Here is a 16,583-nt window from a genome sequence, read left to right on the forward strand (position 1 = left end):
GCTCAAGGAGCTCAAGCCAATTTGGCAAGATGTCGAGAATGGCACAAAGGTCGAACATAAAAGCAAAGAACAAGAGTGATTACAAAGCAATATGAATTGCAATGCATAGTGATTTGAGGAAGCCTGAATGTGCGTGGATTGGCAATAACATCGAATAGATTTATATAGAATTACCATCAAATACGTTTAAGGCACACGTGTTATATGCGAATTGGCAGTAACACGTCAATATCTCTTATAGTATTTGTCCATGTGGTGTATGCAGATTGGCAATAACACGTCAATATCTCTTATAGTATTTGTCCATGTGGTGTATGCAGATTAGCAATAACATGTGATATTTCTCAAAATATTTGTCCATGTGACACATTTAGACAACGATCATATTTAAATTGGGACCAACGCACAATGTCAGTAATTTTTGTTTTAAGTGACGTTGTAGGATTTTATTACTTATTTAAAATTCAAATGAATTTGCATTTAAAAAGTATCCTAAATTCATTTTGGCCGGGTTTATATCTTTTTTTATTTATATTATTTGTTGTTTTACACATAATCCACTTGACATTACGTAATTGGCTTTGTGGGCCTTACATGGTTGCCCCATCATACACTACCGGATTTCATTAACAAGGTAAGATGGAATGACAACATTGACGACCAAAGCAGGAGATGAAGAACGAAATTGATGAGTTTAGAACATAAAGGACCAAACTAATAAGTTGACATAATATAATGGACCATTTGGGATAAAAACACTAGCATTTGAAAATTCCAACTTTTTTGTTTGTCAAAACTAGAATGCCTTATGATTGGCTTTACAAGTGGATACAAGGAGTGAGAGTGGTTGTTTATTATTTTAGAATTTTAAATTATTTAAAAAAGAAGAAGGATTAGTCACTTAGTATTACAGTTTAGTGGTATTCAGCTTCATTTGTAATTGAGAAGTTTTAGGTTTGATTTTTGCCAACGGTGAATTCGAACAACATTATTATGGCTAGCCCACTAACTCACCCCTTTAGTATAGAGAATAGTGTTTGTTCAGAAAAAAAAAAAAAAGAAAAAAAAAAACGAAGGATTAGTCCATATGGCATCATTATGATTGGCTTTATAGGCCCCTATGGGTCCCACACATCACACTGATGAATTGGAGTAACAGATAAATGAGTTTGAAATATAAGGGACCAAATTGATGCATTGACAAAACATAAAGTACCATTTGTGATAAAACTCAAAAATAAAAAAATATATAATAAAAGAATGAGGTTGCTAATGATATTCTAACTTTGCTAGGTCTTAATTTGATCTGATTCGATGCTAAATGGGACATGGATTGACAAGTTAGATCTAATGATTTGAATCCATTATTTTGATTATAAATGGATCTGGATATGAATTAAGTTTGATCCGATCCGAATTCGGTTTGTTGATAATTTTATTTTGTAGTTTTGAGTTCAAATCCTATTAAAGACATTTTGAAATCATGTTTTCTTTCAAAATGGTTTAGGATTGATCTACTGGTCATCATTCATTAGAGAGTTGACCATTCGATCATCGAAAAAGTCAAGGATTGCCATAAAAGTCACCTGAAAGTTGGTTGGCCGGCCACTAGTTACCAAAAAATTTAGTGAGATTGAGTAGCAATCATTCCATTATTCTGAAGTACAGTGATATTTATAAGATGATTGGATTGATTTTTCAATTGGTACCCAACCTAAAAATATCCTTTTTTTTTTTTTTTGAAGTTTTTCTTAGAAATGGTAATTACACTACAAAGCTCCTAAAAATACTATAAAATGTGTGGAGTCAGTTGGAGTAAAATTGTGAATGAACAAATTTTAGTTGTCAAACTGCGACATAGTTCAACAAACTTATATTTGAAGAGTTACATTTTTAAATAAAAACACTTGAAAAGCTTATTTGGATGTGTTTTTAAAATATCTGAAAATATTTTTTGAAACAATTCTTAGTAAAATGCCAGTAAATCTTGAAAAAAAAAACTTAAATATTTCTTGGAAGAAGCATCAGAAATTTCTCTAAAACCAATTTCAGTCAAAGACACACAGTGTTTTGCTTCCAAATACAGCTAAAAGCGCTTTTTAGTCTTTTTCAAAACGAGTTTTAAACCCGGCCTGAAAACAAAACCCCAGCATAAACCCTGAAAACAATCCCCTGCTCCAAGCTTCTCGCAGCTCAAAAATGAGCAGAAGGCGGTTGAAAACTCTCCTCTGGCAATCAATTTCCGCCATATCTCCGTCCCCTCTGAAGTCCAACCCATTTTTCTCCACAAACCCATCACAACCATTCCCTTCTCCATTCAAATCCTCCCACCAATGTCTAAAGCTTTGCTTTCCCAGATTACTTTGCACTTCTTGGCAGGACAATCTCGATGGTCTGTTCGATCCCAACTATTTGTTCAAGCCGGAGAGTTCTGGAGTTGAGTCTATTTCAGCAGAGGAATTCGCCTCTCTGCGCGATTCGGTGTTGGATACCAGTGCTGGTGGTGGGTCTTCGATACCAAAATTTGAATCAGCTAAGTTTTCTAACAATGCCATTTTGATTTCGAATGCTATCAGGAATAATAATGATGAGTTTGATGAACCCAGAAGTTTCTTAGGCAGTTTAGGGATAATCTGAATGAAACTCTGGTGGTGGAGGTGTTGAAGCTTATACAAAATCCTGAATTGGGTGTGAAATTTTTCATATGTGCAGGTAAACAAATTGGGTATAGTCACACTGCTCCTGTGTACAACGCGCTGTTAGAGTTATTGGAGTGTGGTAATAAGAGGGTAGCGGAACATTTTCTGCAAGAAATTAAGGGTGATGATAGAGAGGTGCTTAGGAAGTTGCTTAATGTGTTGATTCGGAAGTACTGCCAAAATGGGTTGTGGAATGTAGCTTTGGAAGAGCTGGGGAGGCTTAAGGATATCGGATACAAGCCAACTCAAGCAACTTACAATGCTTAAGTTCAAGTGGTTCTAGAAGCAGATAAGTTGGACACAGCACACTTGGTCCATGTGGAGATGTTGGATTCAGGGTTTAAGATGGATGAGTATACATTTGGTTCATTTGTTCACACCCTTTGCAAAGCTGGGAGGTGGAAGGAAGCTCTCGCATTGGTTGAGACGGAAGAGTTTGTGCCCAATACTATTCTTTAGACGAACATGATATCTGGGTTGTGCGAAGCTTCACTTGTTGAGGAAGCTAAGGATTTTTTGAACAGAATGCGATGCGATTCTTGCATTCCTAATGTTGTGACCTATAGGACTTTGCTTTGTGGGTGTTTGAAGAAAAGACAGCTCGGTAGGTGCAAGAGAATTCTTAGTAGGATGATCACAGAAGGTCGTATTCCAAGCCCTCAGATATTTAGTTCTCTTGTACATGCTTATTGTAGGTCCGGAGATCACTCTTATGCTCATAAGTTACTTAAGAAAATGGTAAGATGTGAGTGCCAGACAGGCTACGTGGTTTACAATATCTTGATTGATGGTAAGATGTTAGATTTGTCTGAAAAAGCTTATGGCGAGATGCTTGATGCAGGGGTTATGCTAAGTAAGGTCAATGTGAGCAATTTTGCATGGTGTCTTTGCGGTGCCGGAAAATTTGAGAAAGCCTATAAGGTTGTCAGCGAAATGATGAACAGGGGTTTTGTTCCTGACACTAATACGTATGCTAATGTTATTGGCTTTTTGTGTAATGCCTCCAAGGTAGAACAAGCATTTTTGTTGTTTAAAGAAATGAAAAGGAATAGTATTGTTCCTGATGTCTATACCTATACTATTTTAATTGATAGTTTTTGTAAAGCTGGTCTTATTGAACAATCTCGGAGCTGGTTTAATGAAATGATACGAAATGGTTGTGCTCCAAACGTGGTGACATATACTGCTCTTATACATGCATACCTTAAAGCAAAGAAGGTGTCTGATGCTGATCAACTCTTTGAGATGATGTTGGCTGAAGGTTGCAGTCCTAATGTTATTACTTATACTGCTTTAATTGATGGTCATTGTAAAGCTGGTAGAATTGAAAAGGCTTGCCAGATATATGAGAGAATGAGAGGTAATGTGGACGTCCCTGATGTTGATGTGGGGCTTTGGTGGATGGTTTATGCAAAGCACACAAGGTTAAAGAGGCCCGTGATTTATTGCATGCTATGTCAGAAGAAGGTTGTGAACCTAACCATATTAGTTATGATGCTCTTATAGATGGATTTTGCAAGCATGGGAAGCTAGATGAAGCACAAGAGGTGTTTGCTAAGATGTCAGAGCAAGGGTACAGTCCAAATGTGTATACGTACAGTTCTTTGATTGATAGGTTGTTTAAGGATAAAAGACTGGATCTCGCTTCAAAAGTCTTGTCCAAAATGTTAGAACACTCTTGTGCACCAAATGTTGTTATCTACACAGAGATGATTGATGCCCTGTGTAAAGTTGGAAAAACAGATGAAGCCTATAAGCTTATGCTGATGATGGAAGAAAAAGGGTGTTATCCGAATGTTGTGACTTATACCGCAATGATAGATGGCTTTGGGAAAGCAGGTAATATCGAAAAGTGTGTTGAGCTTTTTAAACAAATGAGCTCTGAGGGTTGTGCTCCAAATTTTATCTCCTAGGGGGTTTTGATAAATCATTGCTGTTCAACTGGACTACTGGATGAAGCTCATAAGCTTTTGGATGAAATGAAACAAACACATTGGCCTAAGCATATGGTAGGCTACTGTAATGTTATTGAAGGTTACAATAGAGAGTTCATGACCTCTCTTGGGCTTTCAAATGAGATGAGTGAATGTGACACAGTGCCAATTACTCACATATACGAAGTTCTGATTGATAATTTTGTAAAGGCTGGAATGTTGGAAGTGGCTCTTGAGCTGCTTAAAGAGATTTCGTCATCTTCACCGTTTACATCTGTGAACAAGAATATGTACACTTCATTGATTGAGAGTCTTTCACATGCAAATAAGGTCGGTAAGGCACTGGAGATGTTTGCAGACATGATGAGGCATGGTGGTTTTCCAGAGCTGGATACATTCTTTCATCTTATTAAAGGGCTTATTAAAGCTAACAATTGGGACGAAGCTCTTCAACTACAGATAGCATATGCCACATGGTTTGTCTCTCTAATTCGTCTTTTCTTCCATACTGTAGTTTTCAACTATTTCTATTACATGAAAATGTCTTTTTCCTCTTTATGTATATTTTCAATCATTTCTTTTCTTTATTTGGTTCTATCTTTTAGGTGGGAATATGATACATTTAATGCCCTAGAAAATGACAAAAAAATAAAAATAAAAAATTCCTATGGCTTTTATTTCTTAGGCCTTTACCTTTATATCCCTAAGCCCCACAATCAAACCCTAACCAAATAAACCTCAATCCAGTGCTCATAAAGAATTGTGCATAGAGAACATCTAATTTGCATTTAAGAAATATTGCATCGATAAAACATTGAACTACTTCTATACTGGTTTTAATTTTGAGAAGTGTTGAATTTAATGTGACATTTTGTGTTGTGTGAGCACATGCACAATTAAGGAAGCACGGTAACAAGTCTATTTGTTTCTGTATCAGCATGTAAATTTTATGAGTGGCCATGCATTTTACATCTGTGCATGGACCTTTAAGCCATTATTGACTATTTAAAGGAATGAATTAAGAAAATGTGACAATATTGGAACTCATGGACAACTACTTGAATGAATTGTTTGTTTGTGTATCTTATGTTGAATGGTTTGGCCAACTTGTCTGTTCAGGAGCATTTTTGTTCTTATCTCTCAACTTTGCCTTACTGTCTCGGTAGCATTTCGCATAAGTGCCTTCTGATTTGTTGTGGATGACCTATCTTACTATGCTGCAGTATGTGATTGAGCTGCCTCAAGCTGTAAATTTACAGTATCTACCTATAAGTTGTCTTTTGTGCTTTTTTAAGGCTTGTAAAGACCCTTTCTGTAGCATTTAGAGGTTAGTCCAGAATTTTAGATTCATTTTGGAAAGATCTTTGAAACATAATGATCACACAGATCTTTGATACCACAGTAGTAACCAGTAGGATTGCTTCTGCTCTCTAGTTCTTACGTTGGCTTCTTTTTTTCCTTTTTTTTTTTTTTTTAAAAAACAGAACAATTTTTTTTTTATCCCAAAATTTCTATTTAATGACTTTAGATGATATGCTTTATTTATTTTGTTTTATCAATTTTTAAAACTATTATCAAGAGGTAATCTATGCTTGTTTGGTGCAAACTTCAATAGTATGGGAAGCTGTAATCTGAAACAGTTGGTGCTGCGGATATCTAATTGCCTCTGCTTGTCACTGTAAATTATTTGTTTTTGTTTTTTATTGTTCTTATATATCTCAATTATTTGCACAGGATATCCATTGGCATATGAAAGAATAGACATCTGACAGAAATTAGGGTGTTTTCTAGACCATCATTGTTTGTTACTCATGCACCATCTGATGACTCACTGGACCTGGTGACCTGGTTGACGGTTCTGTTGAGGAGTGGAGTGCATTTCTATCAGAGTCCGTGTGCAAGTATATGCAACATGAGGATGTGAATGAATGTTGCTTGCTTAATGAAGGGACTACATTTTTACTCCACTTTGTGAAGCGGCTAGAAATTCAAGAAAACTAGAACTTTTATCTCCTACCTATTCAGAGGAGGTATGTCATCTTATATAATTTCATAGCATGGTTACCCCAAAATCTTGAGAATGCAGGATCCAATACCAATATATCTCCATGATGCCTTCATGGATATCAGATATTCCAAATCTGTATCTTGTTAATTTCTTGGAAATTTTGATTTTTGGGTATGGGATGGATATGTGTGAGGCATATACGATGGATACACAAGGGATACAAGCAAGAGTACAAGGGGTTATTTGTAAAATTTCTATAGAAGAAATGGGGGGGTAGGATTGAAAAAGGGCATCTTGGTGGGCATTTTAAGATGTTAAATAAGTTAATATGAAAACAAAACAATTCGTTAGAATCTTATTTGATTGTAATATTCCTTGTGGTCTTCATATCTAGTTTTTGGAAAATTGTGATTTTGCAGTATCAACTCACATTTCCTAAATTGTATCCATACGACACAGTTTCGATGTTCTGCACCAAGGCTTTCAGATGATGCTGCTTAATGAGAATATGCAGCAGGTCTCTGCTGCTAGAATTTATTTACTGCTCCAAAGCCATTTTCATGGTGAATCATCAGAAGGTCAGAAATTCAGGTTTTTATTATTCATATCTCTGCACTTGTTTAAATGCATCGTTGTTCACATACTTATGTACTAGGTACAGATAATTCACTATGTTATTTGCTACTTCAACATGGCAAGAATGATATTGCGCAGCTCTATTACTTACTGCTGTTGTTGCTCGTTGAGTGAGCAGGTTGGTGACGTGGAATTGAGTTCACGGGAAGTTGTATTTGATTTCCAATCAATCATATCAAGGTAGTAGTGTTATTAAAATATCCATTTCATAGTTTTGTTGGTATCTAGGATATGCATGAAAACAAAACAGTATTGTTCGAAAAACAGTTTACAGGATGAAATTTCTGTATGAGCTTGAACTTATTTTGCCTAGTTACTCTTACAGCAATTACTTATGAGTTATGAATTGAGTGTAATAAGGATTATGTGATCAGAGCTGCGTTTGGAAATTCTCCACAAGATCTCATAGGGTGTCTAATTTCAAATTGCAGGCATTATACAGATGCGAGAAGCTCCAGTCAAACTTCCTCATAATGACAAAGATGCCAGAAAAGTATGTCTGGGTGTGTTCGGTGATTAGTAAGTGTGCTGGAATTGTATCGAAGATGTTGAAATTGTGAACTTGAATGCAGATAGAGCATGTCTTACCAGCAGGGCTATCAGTTCGATTATATGGCGGATGGAGGGGACATGTCTGATTTTGTCAAGGATGTGGAGGAAGAAAATCAAGGTGGAGATATGGGTCTTGATGAGTATGACATGGTTTGTTTCCATCAACTCTTGGCTCCCATTGTTCAATCCTTTTTTTTTCCTGTTGTACTAAATGGACTTGAAATCCCTTGTTCTTGAATTTGAGCAGCTTACCAAAGTGTCAGATACGTCATCTGCACAAGCGAGAAAGGGAAAGGACATTCAAGGTATTCCATGGGACAGATTGAAGATAACAAGGGAAAAATACAGATTGACGAGGCTAGAACAGTACAGGAATTATGAGAACATCCCTTTATCTGGGGAAGCTGTGGACAAGGTTTTCTTCTTGTTCTCGAGCATTTTCTTCATTTCATTTCATTTCCCCAATTAGCAAGTCACTATTGAAGTTAGCAGACGTCACTGATAATATGTGTTAACTTTGACCAGGAGTGCAAACAAATGCAGCAAGGTGGAAATTACTATGACTTATTCCATAATACAAGACTGGTTAAACCTACAATCCTTTATTTCCAGGTTTGGAATTTGTCTGAGGTTCTCAATTTTGCAGGACATGTTGCCCCAACAGAGGTAGTACAACCTCCTGTACATAATTTGTATGATCTAGTTTCTTTGAAAGAAAATAAAGTAATCAAATGGATTGTTTTTCATTTTTTTTCAGCTTTTGTTGGTTTATGCTCTCTCCTTCCCCCTCCCAATTATGTTACTTACGTTGAAGTGTTCCTTATAATTGCTATTTGTCCTCTACTTATGTCCATAGTTTAAGATTGCCAAGTTCTATGGTCTTGCAGAAACATGCAGGAAGTTTATTGGAGGGTTTTATGCAGACTCAGATAAGCACACTGGCAGTCAAGGACAATTTTCTTGTTGCTGGTGGCTTTTAAGGAGAGTTTACTTGTAAAGTGAGTTTCTAATGTTTACATCTCAATAGCGTGTTGACAGTGCATGGCTGTTTGATGAGAGTTAAGTATTTCCACATTAGACGTATTGTTTGGTAAATCTGACAATTAGACTTGTCTGGGATCCTGCCATTCTGATGATTTTGCTTTGCCATTGACTTGTCAAGAAAAGAGCGAATGCCATTAGCTGGCTGGAAATTTGGTTACCGTATTTGATCTTGGAAAATTACTTCTTTTTGGGGTAGAGATATGACCTCGCTACCAGAGTTTTAACTCCAGTTTTGTTTGTCCTTTACCAATCAGAACAACTGGCAATAGCGGCTTTCAGGGGAGTCAGACATGAATAGCTTGGTTTTTATATTATGAGCTATGTTGTGTGGTGCTTGTAATTTCTGTCTTGAAATTAATACTTTCTACCTAGGAAAACAAAAATGAATTTTGTAATAATATTATTAACTTTTGTGAAAGGGGTGGTTAATATTTATTTTTTACACGTTGTATTGAGTGTGAGTACCATTTTGTACACAAGATTGTTGCATGTAGAAGCTGAGATTCTAGTATGGACAGGGAATTTTCTAAATATCTTGTAAAATGTTTGACTGAATTTAAGTTAAATGAAATGTAAGAACCGACTAATATTGGATATCAGTGACAGTGTGCCAGTAAGTGTTTGTTGAAGTATGTGAAAACTTTTTGGAATAGTCTTGAGGTTGAGGGTAATGGAAGCTGTTCTTGGATAGGCAACTTAAGAGACACCTTCTGGACTTGAACCTGGAACAAATGCTGGTTAGGAATTAGATTAGGAAAGTGCATAACTAATCCGGTGTACTAGGATCCGCACTGAGCTCAGTTTTTGGATAAGGAAAGTGGTTTTGTTGCTCTTTTGTTGTACTACTAGTAAGAATGGTTTGACCTAGTCCGTGCATTCATATCTTTGGTTTCCGCAATGGTTTGTTAATGAAATGATTAAATTCAACCGATGTGGTAGCTACTGATGGCATTTTAGGCGCTCATTTCTTGTTGGATGTAATTTGTTTCTTGTAATTCTATATTTGTCATTATCAGATGCAAACTAGCGCTTTAGTCTGTTGAAGGATTATTTTTCTGGTTAATGTTGAGTTAAGTATGGTTAATGTTCAGTTAAGTATTAAATCATATTTTTCTGTCTTTATCTGCAGTCTCTTGATAAACAAGGAGTAAGCCATCATAAATATACGATAGATTGGGGTATTTTAGCTAGTTCTGAAAATCTGTTCGTCTGAATTTTTTCTTTTAATAAAACACAACTTGATATAGAAACGCTTTTTCAGGGGTGGAATGCATTTCATGGCATCCAATAATGACTGCGGCATAAGAGAATATGACATGGAGAAGTTTCAGCTTTTGAATCACTTTCGTTTCCCTTGGCCAGTGAATGTGAGTCATCCTAAGAACTTAATTGATATGGATGGTTTCGGTCAGATAAACTTACCCACCTTTTTCTATTTCTATACTAAGAATCTACATATTTGTCTTTACACTTTCACTTTCTGTGAGTTTCATTGACTCCAACCTCCCTAGATATTAATATTAGAAGGCTAAGTTGTGCATTGAAGAGTATTATTTCTGATATATTTGGAAATTGTTGAGATGTCAACTAGGAAGTCAAGCTTTCAAATCAGTTTTATTTTGTTCAATTGGTTGTGCTGAGGACAAGGACAATTTTTAAAATAAAAGGAAATTGGTGACTGGTGTAGGTCGCAGACTAATTTCATATTTTGGTTTAGCTTGATGGACATTTCGTTCTTTTATAGATAAATTGAAGCAATTTTCCTTTTCAGCTAATGACATAGGAACAATTTTCCTCTCCAACTAAGGTCGATGCCACTTGCCAAATTTTTCTTCATTGACCGTCTCCTTAAAAGCACAAAATGTTGATTGAGCCAATCCTAGTATTGAAAATATTTTGCAGACTTCAAACAAATTACCTCTTTGAAATAGAAGAGTGCAATATACTTAAGTGCTTGTAAACTGGAAGTGATCTGCAATTGCTTAAACTGGAATTAATGTGTTGGTTTCTGTGGTTATTCCTCCCATAACTCCTTTTCTTAACGTGGAGCTGACCTTATTTGCAGCATACATCAATAAGCCCAGATTGTAGGCTTGTTGCGGTTGTTGGTGATCATGTAGATGCATTGCTCATGGATTCGCAGAATGGGAAGGATCTTTTTTCTGATCATGATACTCTTGTCTGCAACTTATTTTGTTGCGTTTCTTTCCGTAGAAATATTTTTGCTAATAAGATGAGGTAAACTGTTTGAAAATTGAACGCGAGACATGTAGACTTTGAGGAAATGGTTAATGGTGGAAAAATACGATAACAGATTTTTGCTTACACAGTTGTTTTTATAATTGTTCAGCGTGGAGATGTCTACTTTTTGTTTATTTTTTAGTATAACTTAACTTCGTGTTAGCAGAGCAGTTGTGCTTCTAAATTCCAAATTTACACCTAAAAGCATTTTCCAGGTTTTATTTTCAAAGATGGGAACAGTTTACTAACTATATACAACTTTGCTTTTTTTTTTTTTTTTTTTTTTTTGTCATTTCAGACTATTGCTAAGGTCGTTGGTCATCTGGATTACTCTTTTGCGTCAGCATGGCATCCTGATGGTCGCATATTTGCCACCGGAAACCAGGACAAGACTTCCCGAGTCTGGGACATAAGAAATCTTTCATTGCCAGTTGCCGTTCTGAAGAATAACTTTGGTGCTGCTAGGTCAATTCGCTTTTCATCAGATGGTCAGTTCATGGTGGTCGTGGAACCTGCATATTTTGTGCATATATATAGCACAAAGGCAGATTACAAAGGGCGGCAAGAGATTGATTTCTTTGGGGAGATATCCGGTGCATCAATGAGTCCTGATGATGAGTCTCTGTATATAGGAATCTGGGACCGAACATACGCCAGCTTGCTACAGTATAACAGAAGGCATACGTACGGATATCTGGATTCTTATTTTTGATCCTTTTGGCGAAGGGCTGTCCATCAGTGTTGGCAATGTGATTTTCTCAGAAGTTAAAAGCAGAAAGAGTGCTCTGAGGTTGCAGTTTACGAACTCTTTGTTTTTAACTATTTTTTGTGTGTAGGTTAGTTTGATAAACCAAGTTTAAAGTTGGAATAAGCCACTGATTGATTAGAATTTAGAATTTGTACAGTGATGTGAAACCCTTGTTTGTTAAGACATTTCCTGATAAACCCATTTTTTGCTTTTTCCTAATCTTTTCTTCTTCTCTTTTTCGCTGTTCCTTGTGCCTTTTCCTGTAGCAAAGTGAAATACAACAATTTTGTTCAATAGTTCCGGACCGCTTGGTAGTCTAGGAAATAAGCGTGAAGGGTTACTTTAAGAAATCTTTTTCATCTTTGTCATTCATTTTCCGGACTACTCAGTAGTCTCCAATTATTGAAGACAAGCCCGAAATACAATATGTGATATCGTCAAGTATGTTTGTTAACTGTTTTTGTTTTTATTTTTTATTTTTTGTATTATATATATGAAACATTTTTTGTACTTTTAAGTGTTTTTGTTATAGGTTATTTTAAAAACACTTCCAAACGAGCTCTTAACCTCAATGCTTCATGCTCTTAATTTTATACTCTCTTTTTTTATCATTTGTAATAACTAATCATGAATGATTAGAGTTCTACAGTATAATTCTTGGATTGCATTGTTTAAGAGCATATCCAAGAGAAGCTCTAAATTTTCGTTAAACAAGATAATAAACAATGTTAAAAAATTAATTTAGCTACTCAACTCAACTTTTCATTTATAGCAACACTCTATATTTTAACGAACTTTGAATATTTTACTATTAACAATTCAAACTCAACCCACTTATTTTTTAAAACAATCTTATGTCTCTTTTTTTCTCCTAACTCAAGGCTAGAGTCTTATTATTTTTTTAATATTTAGCTGATGAACAGTTACTCTATAAATTTAAAAAGTGACTGTTCAGTTTGCCATAAGAGAGATTCTTTTATGAAGTTACGTGTTTTATTTATTTATTTATTTTTATTTTTAATTTGACTCTTTAATTTAAACCACATTACTCCTCCACCCTTCTTAGTGTAGATACTATATCGTTTTTCCAAAAAATAGAATTTTGGTTATTTTGCAGCATCTCTTCAAGATGCTTTGACACCGAATTTGGACTCGTCTAATTATCATGGTGCATTCATCATATTTAATTTTAAAATGGTTCATATTTTCATTTAAGTTCATGATTAGTCTTACATTAAGTTTATGCTTAGTAACCTCTTCATGGAAGGTAGAAGGTTGTTCCATGCCTAACTATGTAAAACCACTACTTACGTATGGAAATACAATTATTCAGAAATTAAGAATTACTTTTAAACTTGGTTTAGTGAAGAGTGTTTTTCTTCCTATCCATAAACTCTTATCTCTTTGGTGGATTCCTTAGAGTGGCGAATTGTTTATCTTCGAGTATTCAATTGTGGGTTCTCTTTGATCTCTGTTATCCGGTGTCATGCTCTAATTCATCTGTGGTGCCAATGAAATGTAAAAAGGGTAAGGTTATGAAATTGATGAAACTGCAAATCTATCTGTAAGAGTAAGATTAGTGTGAGTCATCTCTGCACTGTCATAATGGAACTAGAAGCCAAGTTTCTCTTGTAGTAAAAATACAGAGGAACCCCACTGCTCCTGATACACCCCGACCGAAATCAAGGCGTGTCGGCTAGCATAGCTCGATTCGGGATCCTAGTGGACATTCCGGGTCGGGCCTGGGATGTGGTGGACCCCGGGTCGGGATGCGACATCTCCACTATCTAGTTAAGACTGTTGATGGAACAAAAATTCTTGGATGTTACTCCGAATGTTTTAACCATTAGATCTTGATTTACTCCTTCCCTCGACCGTGACACTGACAGCGATGCAAAGTGAGGAGGCGAGTGGGCTGGTAGTATCTCTATAAATATATGATGGGCCTAATTTGCCTTTCAATCCAAGAACTGGTAGTATCTCTGTAAATAAGTACATGAGGGGCTATGAAATGATACGTTCCCGTGCCACAAACAAGTACTTACTACAGGATCTTGTTGCACATCTTTGGGCCAGAAGAAACATGGAGTAGGTGTTTAAGTTTTATGTTGTTAAATGTTTTAAAAAATGTTGTTTAAATTTCATGTTGTTTAATGTTTTTTTTACGTTGGTTAATGTTATTTAATGTTTTTTCATATTGTTTAATGTTGTTTCATGTTACTTAATTTAATTTAATGTTGTACAATGGCTTAAGAAGTTATAGGAAAAAAAAGAGAATTTAAAAAAAAATATGAAACAAATTTTGTAAAATAAAAGTTATAGGAAAAAAATGGAATTTAAAAAAAATATGAAACAAATTTTGTAAAATAGAAGTTATAGGAAAAAATGGAATTTAAAAAAAATATGAAATAAATTTTGTAAAATAGAGGTTATAAAAAAAAAAAGAATTTAAAAATAGAAGTTATAGGAAAAAAAATTTGTAAATAAAAAAAAATTCAAAAATAACAGTTAGTTGACGTCAACTAGCCGTTGGATTAAAAAATTTGTTTAAGAATTCCTATCAGATATAACCGACAAGATTAATAACAATGTTGTCGGATACTATCGGATATAACCGACAAGAATAATAACAATGTTGTTGGTTATATCCGACAACAATTCTTAAATTTCTGGCTAGCCCCGAGCAAGCTGGCTAGCTGGATTGGGTCAGCCCTTGGGCACTTTTAGATTCTATGGGGCCCACGAGCCCTCCGGCCTGGCCCTCGGTTGGAGGTGATTTTCAGGCTATTTTCGGTCCTCTGGACCATTTGGTTGGAGATGGCCTTAATAGAGGAGAAATGAAATCTTATGGGTGGAGCTTGGATTATTTAAGGTGTTTGGTATCTATACCACCCACTCTCAAATCCATCAAAATCCATCATTCACTAAAATCCTTGCAAATCTTTGATATAATTTTTCATTGCACCTGGACTCTTGTGGACTTTTTAAAATCATAATCGACTACCTATGAATTTGGATGTATTCTTTAAAATCATTTAAAATCTTAATTTGACTATACATGGATTTCAAAATCTTTTAAAATCTAATTGACTAAACCCGGATTTTAAAGTCTTATTAAAATACTATCAAGTCCTATCAAATCCAAATTTGACTACACCTTCCTAAGAGTATCTTCAAATGAGATGTCAAATATAATATGTCAAAATTTTATTTGATGACTGATGTGGCAAATTGAATACAAGTACTAAATCCTTTTTTTTTCGAATGCATGTGTCAAATATTTATTTTATTATTTTATTGGGCCTAGTGTTATATTAACTATTAAAAAAATAATCAAAATTAGTTTTAGTTTTTATTCTATTGGTTGTTAACATGACTCTGCATTAAAAATTTAAATTAAATTATTTGACTCTTTCTTTGTTTGATGTAAAAAAAGGCAACTAGAAAGTAAGGAGTCAAATGACTCATATGCCACATAATATATGACATATCCATAGGAGAACACTTGAATGTCTTTTTATCCTATTTGACATATTTGACATCTCCTTTGAAGAAGGTCTAACGTTCTTTTTGATACAATGTCATGTCCCGATTTCAAGATAGGTCTAGGATTGACACATAATTTTAAGACGTAACTGTATAACTTATACAACCAAAACACTTAAAACATAATTTACATATTGGTAAGGTCTATCCCACTTACATACAATGCAAAAAGTCTGCAAAATATGACAGTAAGGTAAAAGGTTAACCTAACCACTCCAAGCGCTCAATTTCTCAGGGAGTAGGATTCTCTCTCTTCTTTTTTTCTCTTCCCTTCTCTCCCCTTCTCTCCCCTCCTATTTGAATGGTCACGGTTAAACCACGTCAACATCTTATATTAATTTTTTATAGAATGAGAAAGACAAAATAGATAATGTGAGAGGAGGAGATGAAAGGGGTTGGGAAGAGGATGAGAGAGAATCCTAATTCATTTCCTAGCATTGCTACTCAAGACACCTTGTACATATCAACATTTATGAACCTTCAAAATGGCTCTCTACACAGTGGTAATAGTACATCGCAAAAAACAAAAACCCAAATAAGCTATAAAGATGGTGTGAATGATAGTAAACGCATGTGATTGAAAAGTTAATTGATCTCATTTATAAAACATGGACAATTTGCGTATATAAAATATCTTAACTCACAAAATTAATTGAAGAATCCTTAAAGACAATCAACCAGCTTTCCTTTCATACATACATTAAAATAATAGGAGCAACACACTCACAAACATTCTACATTCGAGATCTCATGAAATCAAATAGATCAAATACACAAGAACTAACATAAATCATAATGTTTCGCCTTCCAGACGCACTCATGGAATCAGATAGAATTGACATACAAGATAAGAAGTAGGATTCCAGACTCACTCTATAGAATCCATAAGATGAACGTTCTAGACGCATCCAATAGAATCGCATAATGCATCTAAACACACTCGGAACCTAACAAAATGTAAGGTTCCAGATGAACCCGATGGAATTGTACAAAATGTAGAGATCTAGACACACTTAGACTTAACAAAATGTAAAGATCCAGACGCACTCAGTGGCATCCATACATAGAGTATTAGTAGGATTCCAGACGCACTCATGAAATTAGAGTGAAAGATAATATGCTAGGGATTTAATATCCATCTATGAAATCAAGGGCTGAGCTTGTTGCAACTTTTC

General features: G+C 35.1%; 1 protein-coding gene and 1 pseudogene across 1 annotated transcript; both read left to right on the forward strand.

The window, feature by feature from the left end:
• Window positions 1-2,199: 2,199 nt before the first annotated feature.
• On the forward strand, window positions 2,200-11,025 carry LOC103960412 (annotated as a pseudogene).
• LOC125475299 (general transcriptional corepressor tupA-like) lies at window positions 7,857-11,826 on the forward strand. Its single transcript, XM_048580013.1, has 7 exons — window positions 7,857-7,979; window positions 8,077-8,244; window positions 8,355-8,495; window positions 10,003-10,020; window positions 10,121-10,240; window positions 10,939-11,052; window positions 11,413-11,826. Exons 1-7 carry the CDS (start codon window positions 7,857-7,859, stop codon window positions 11,824-11,826), a joined length of 1,098 nt encoding a protein of 365 aa, XP_048435970.1.
• Window positions 11,827-16,583: the final 4,757 nt, after the last annotated feature.

The sequence above is a fragment of a genome, unplaced genomic scaffold (genome assembly GCF_019419815.1).
Source record: "Pyrus x bretschneideri cultivar Hongxiangsu unplaced genomic scaffold, Pyrus_bretschneideri_v1 Contig14, whole genome shotgun sequence".
Taxonomy (NCBI): Eukaryota; Viridiplantae; Streptophyta; class Magnoliopsida; order Rosales; family Rosaceae; genus Pyrus; species Pyrus x bretschneideri.

Bases quoted from the DNA above. Each gene is read 5' to 3' on its own strand.
- LOC125475299 (XM_048580013.1), top strand. From the start codon at position 7,857: ATGTCTTACCAGCAGGGCTATCAGTTCGATTATATGGCGGATGGAGGG. The intron at 8,245-8,354 runs GTTTTCTTCTTG...AACTTTGACCAG, and splicing joins CTGGGGAAGCTGTGGACAAG to GAGTGCAAACAAATGCAGCA. The intron at 10,241-10,938 runs GTGAGTCATCCT...CCTTATTTGCAG, and splicing joins GTTTCCCTTGGCCAGTGAAT to CATACATCAATAAGCCCAGA.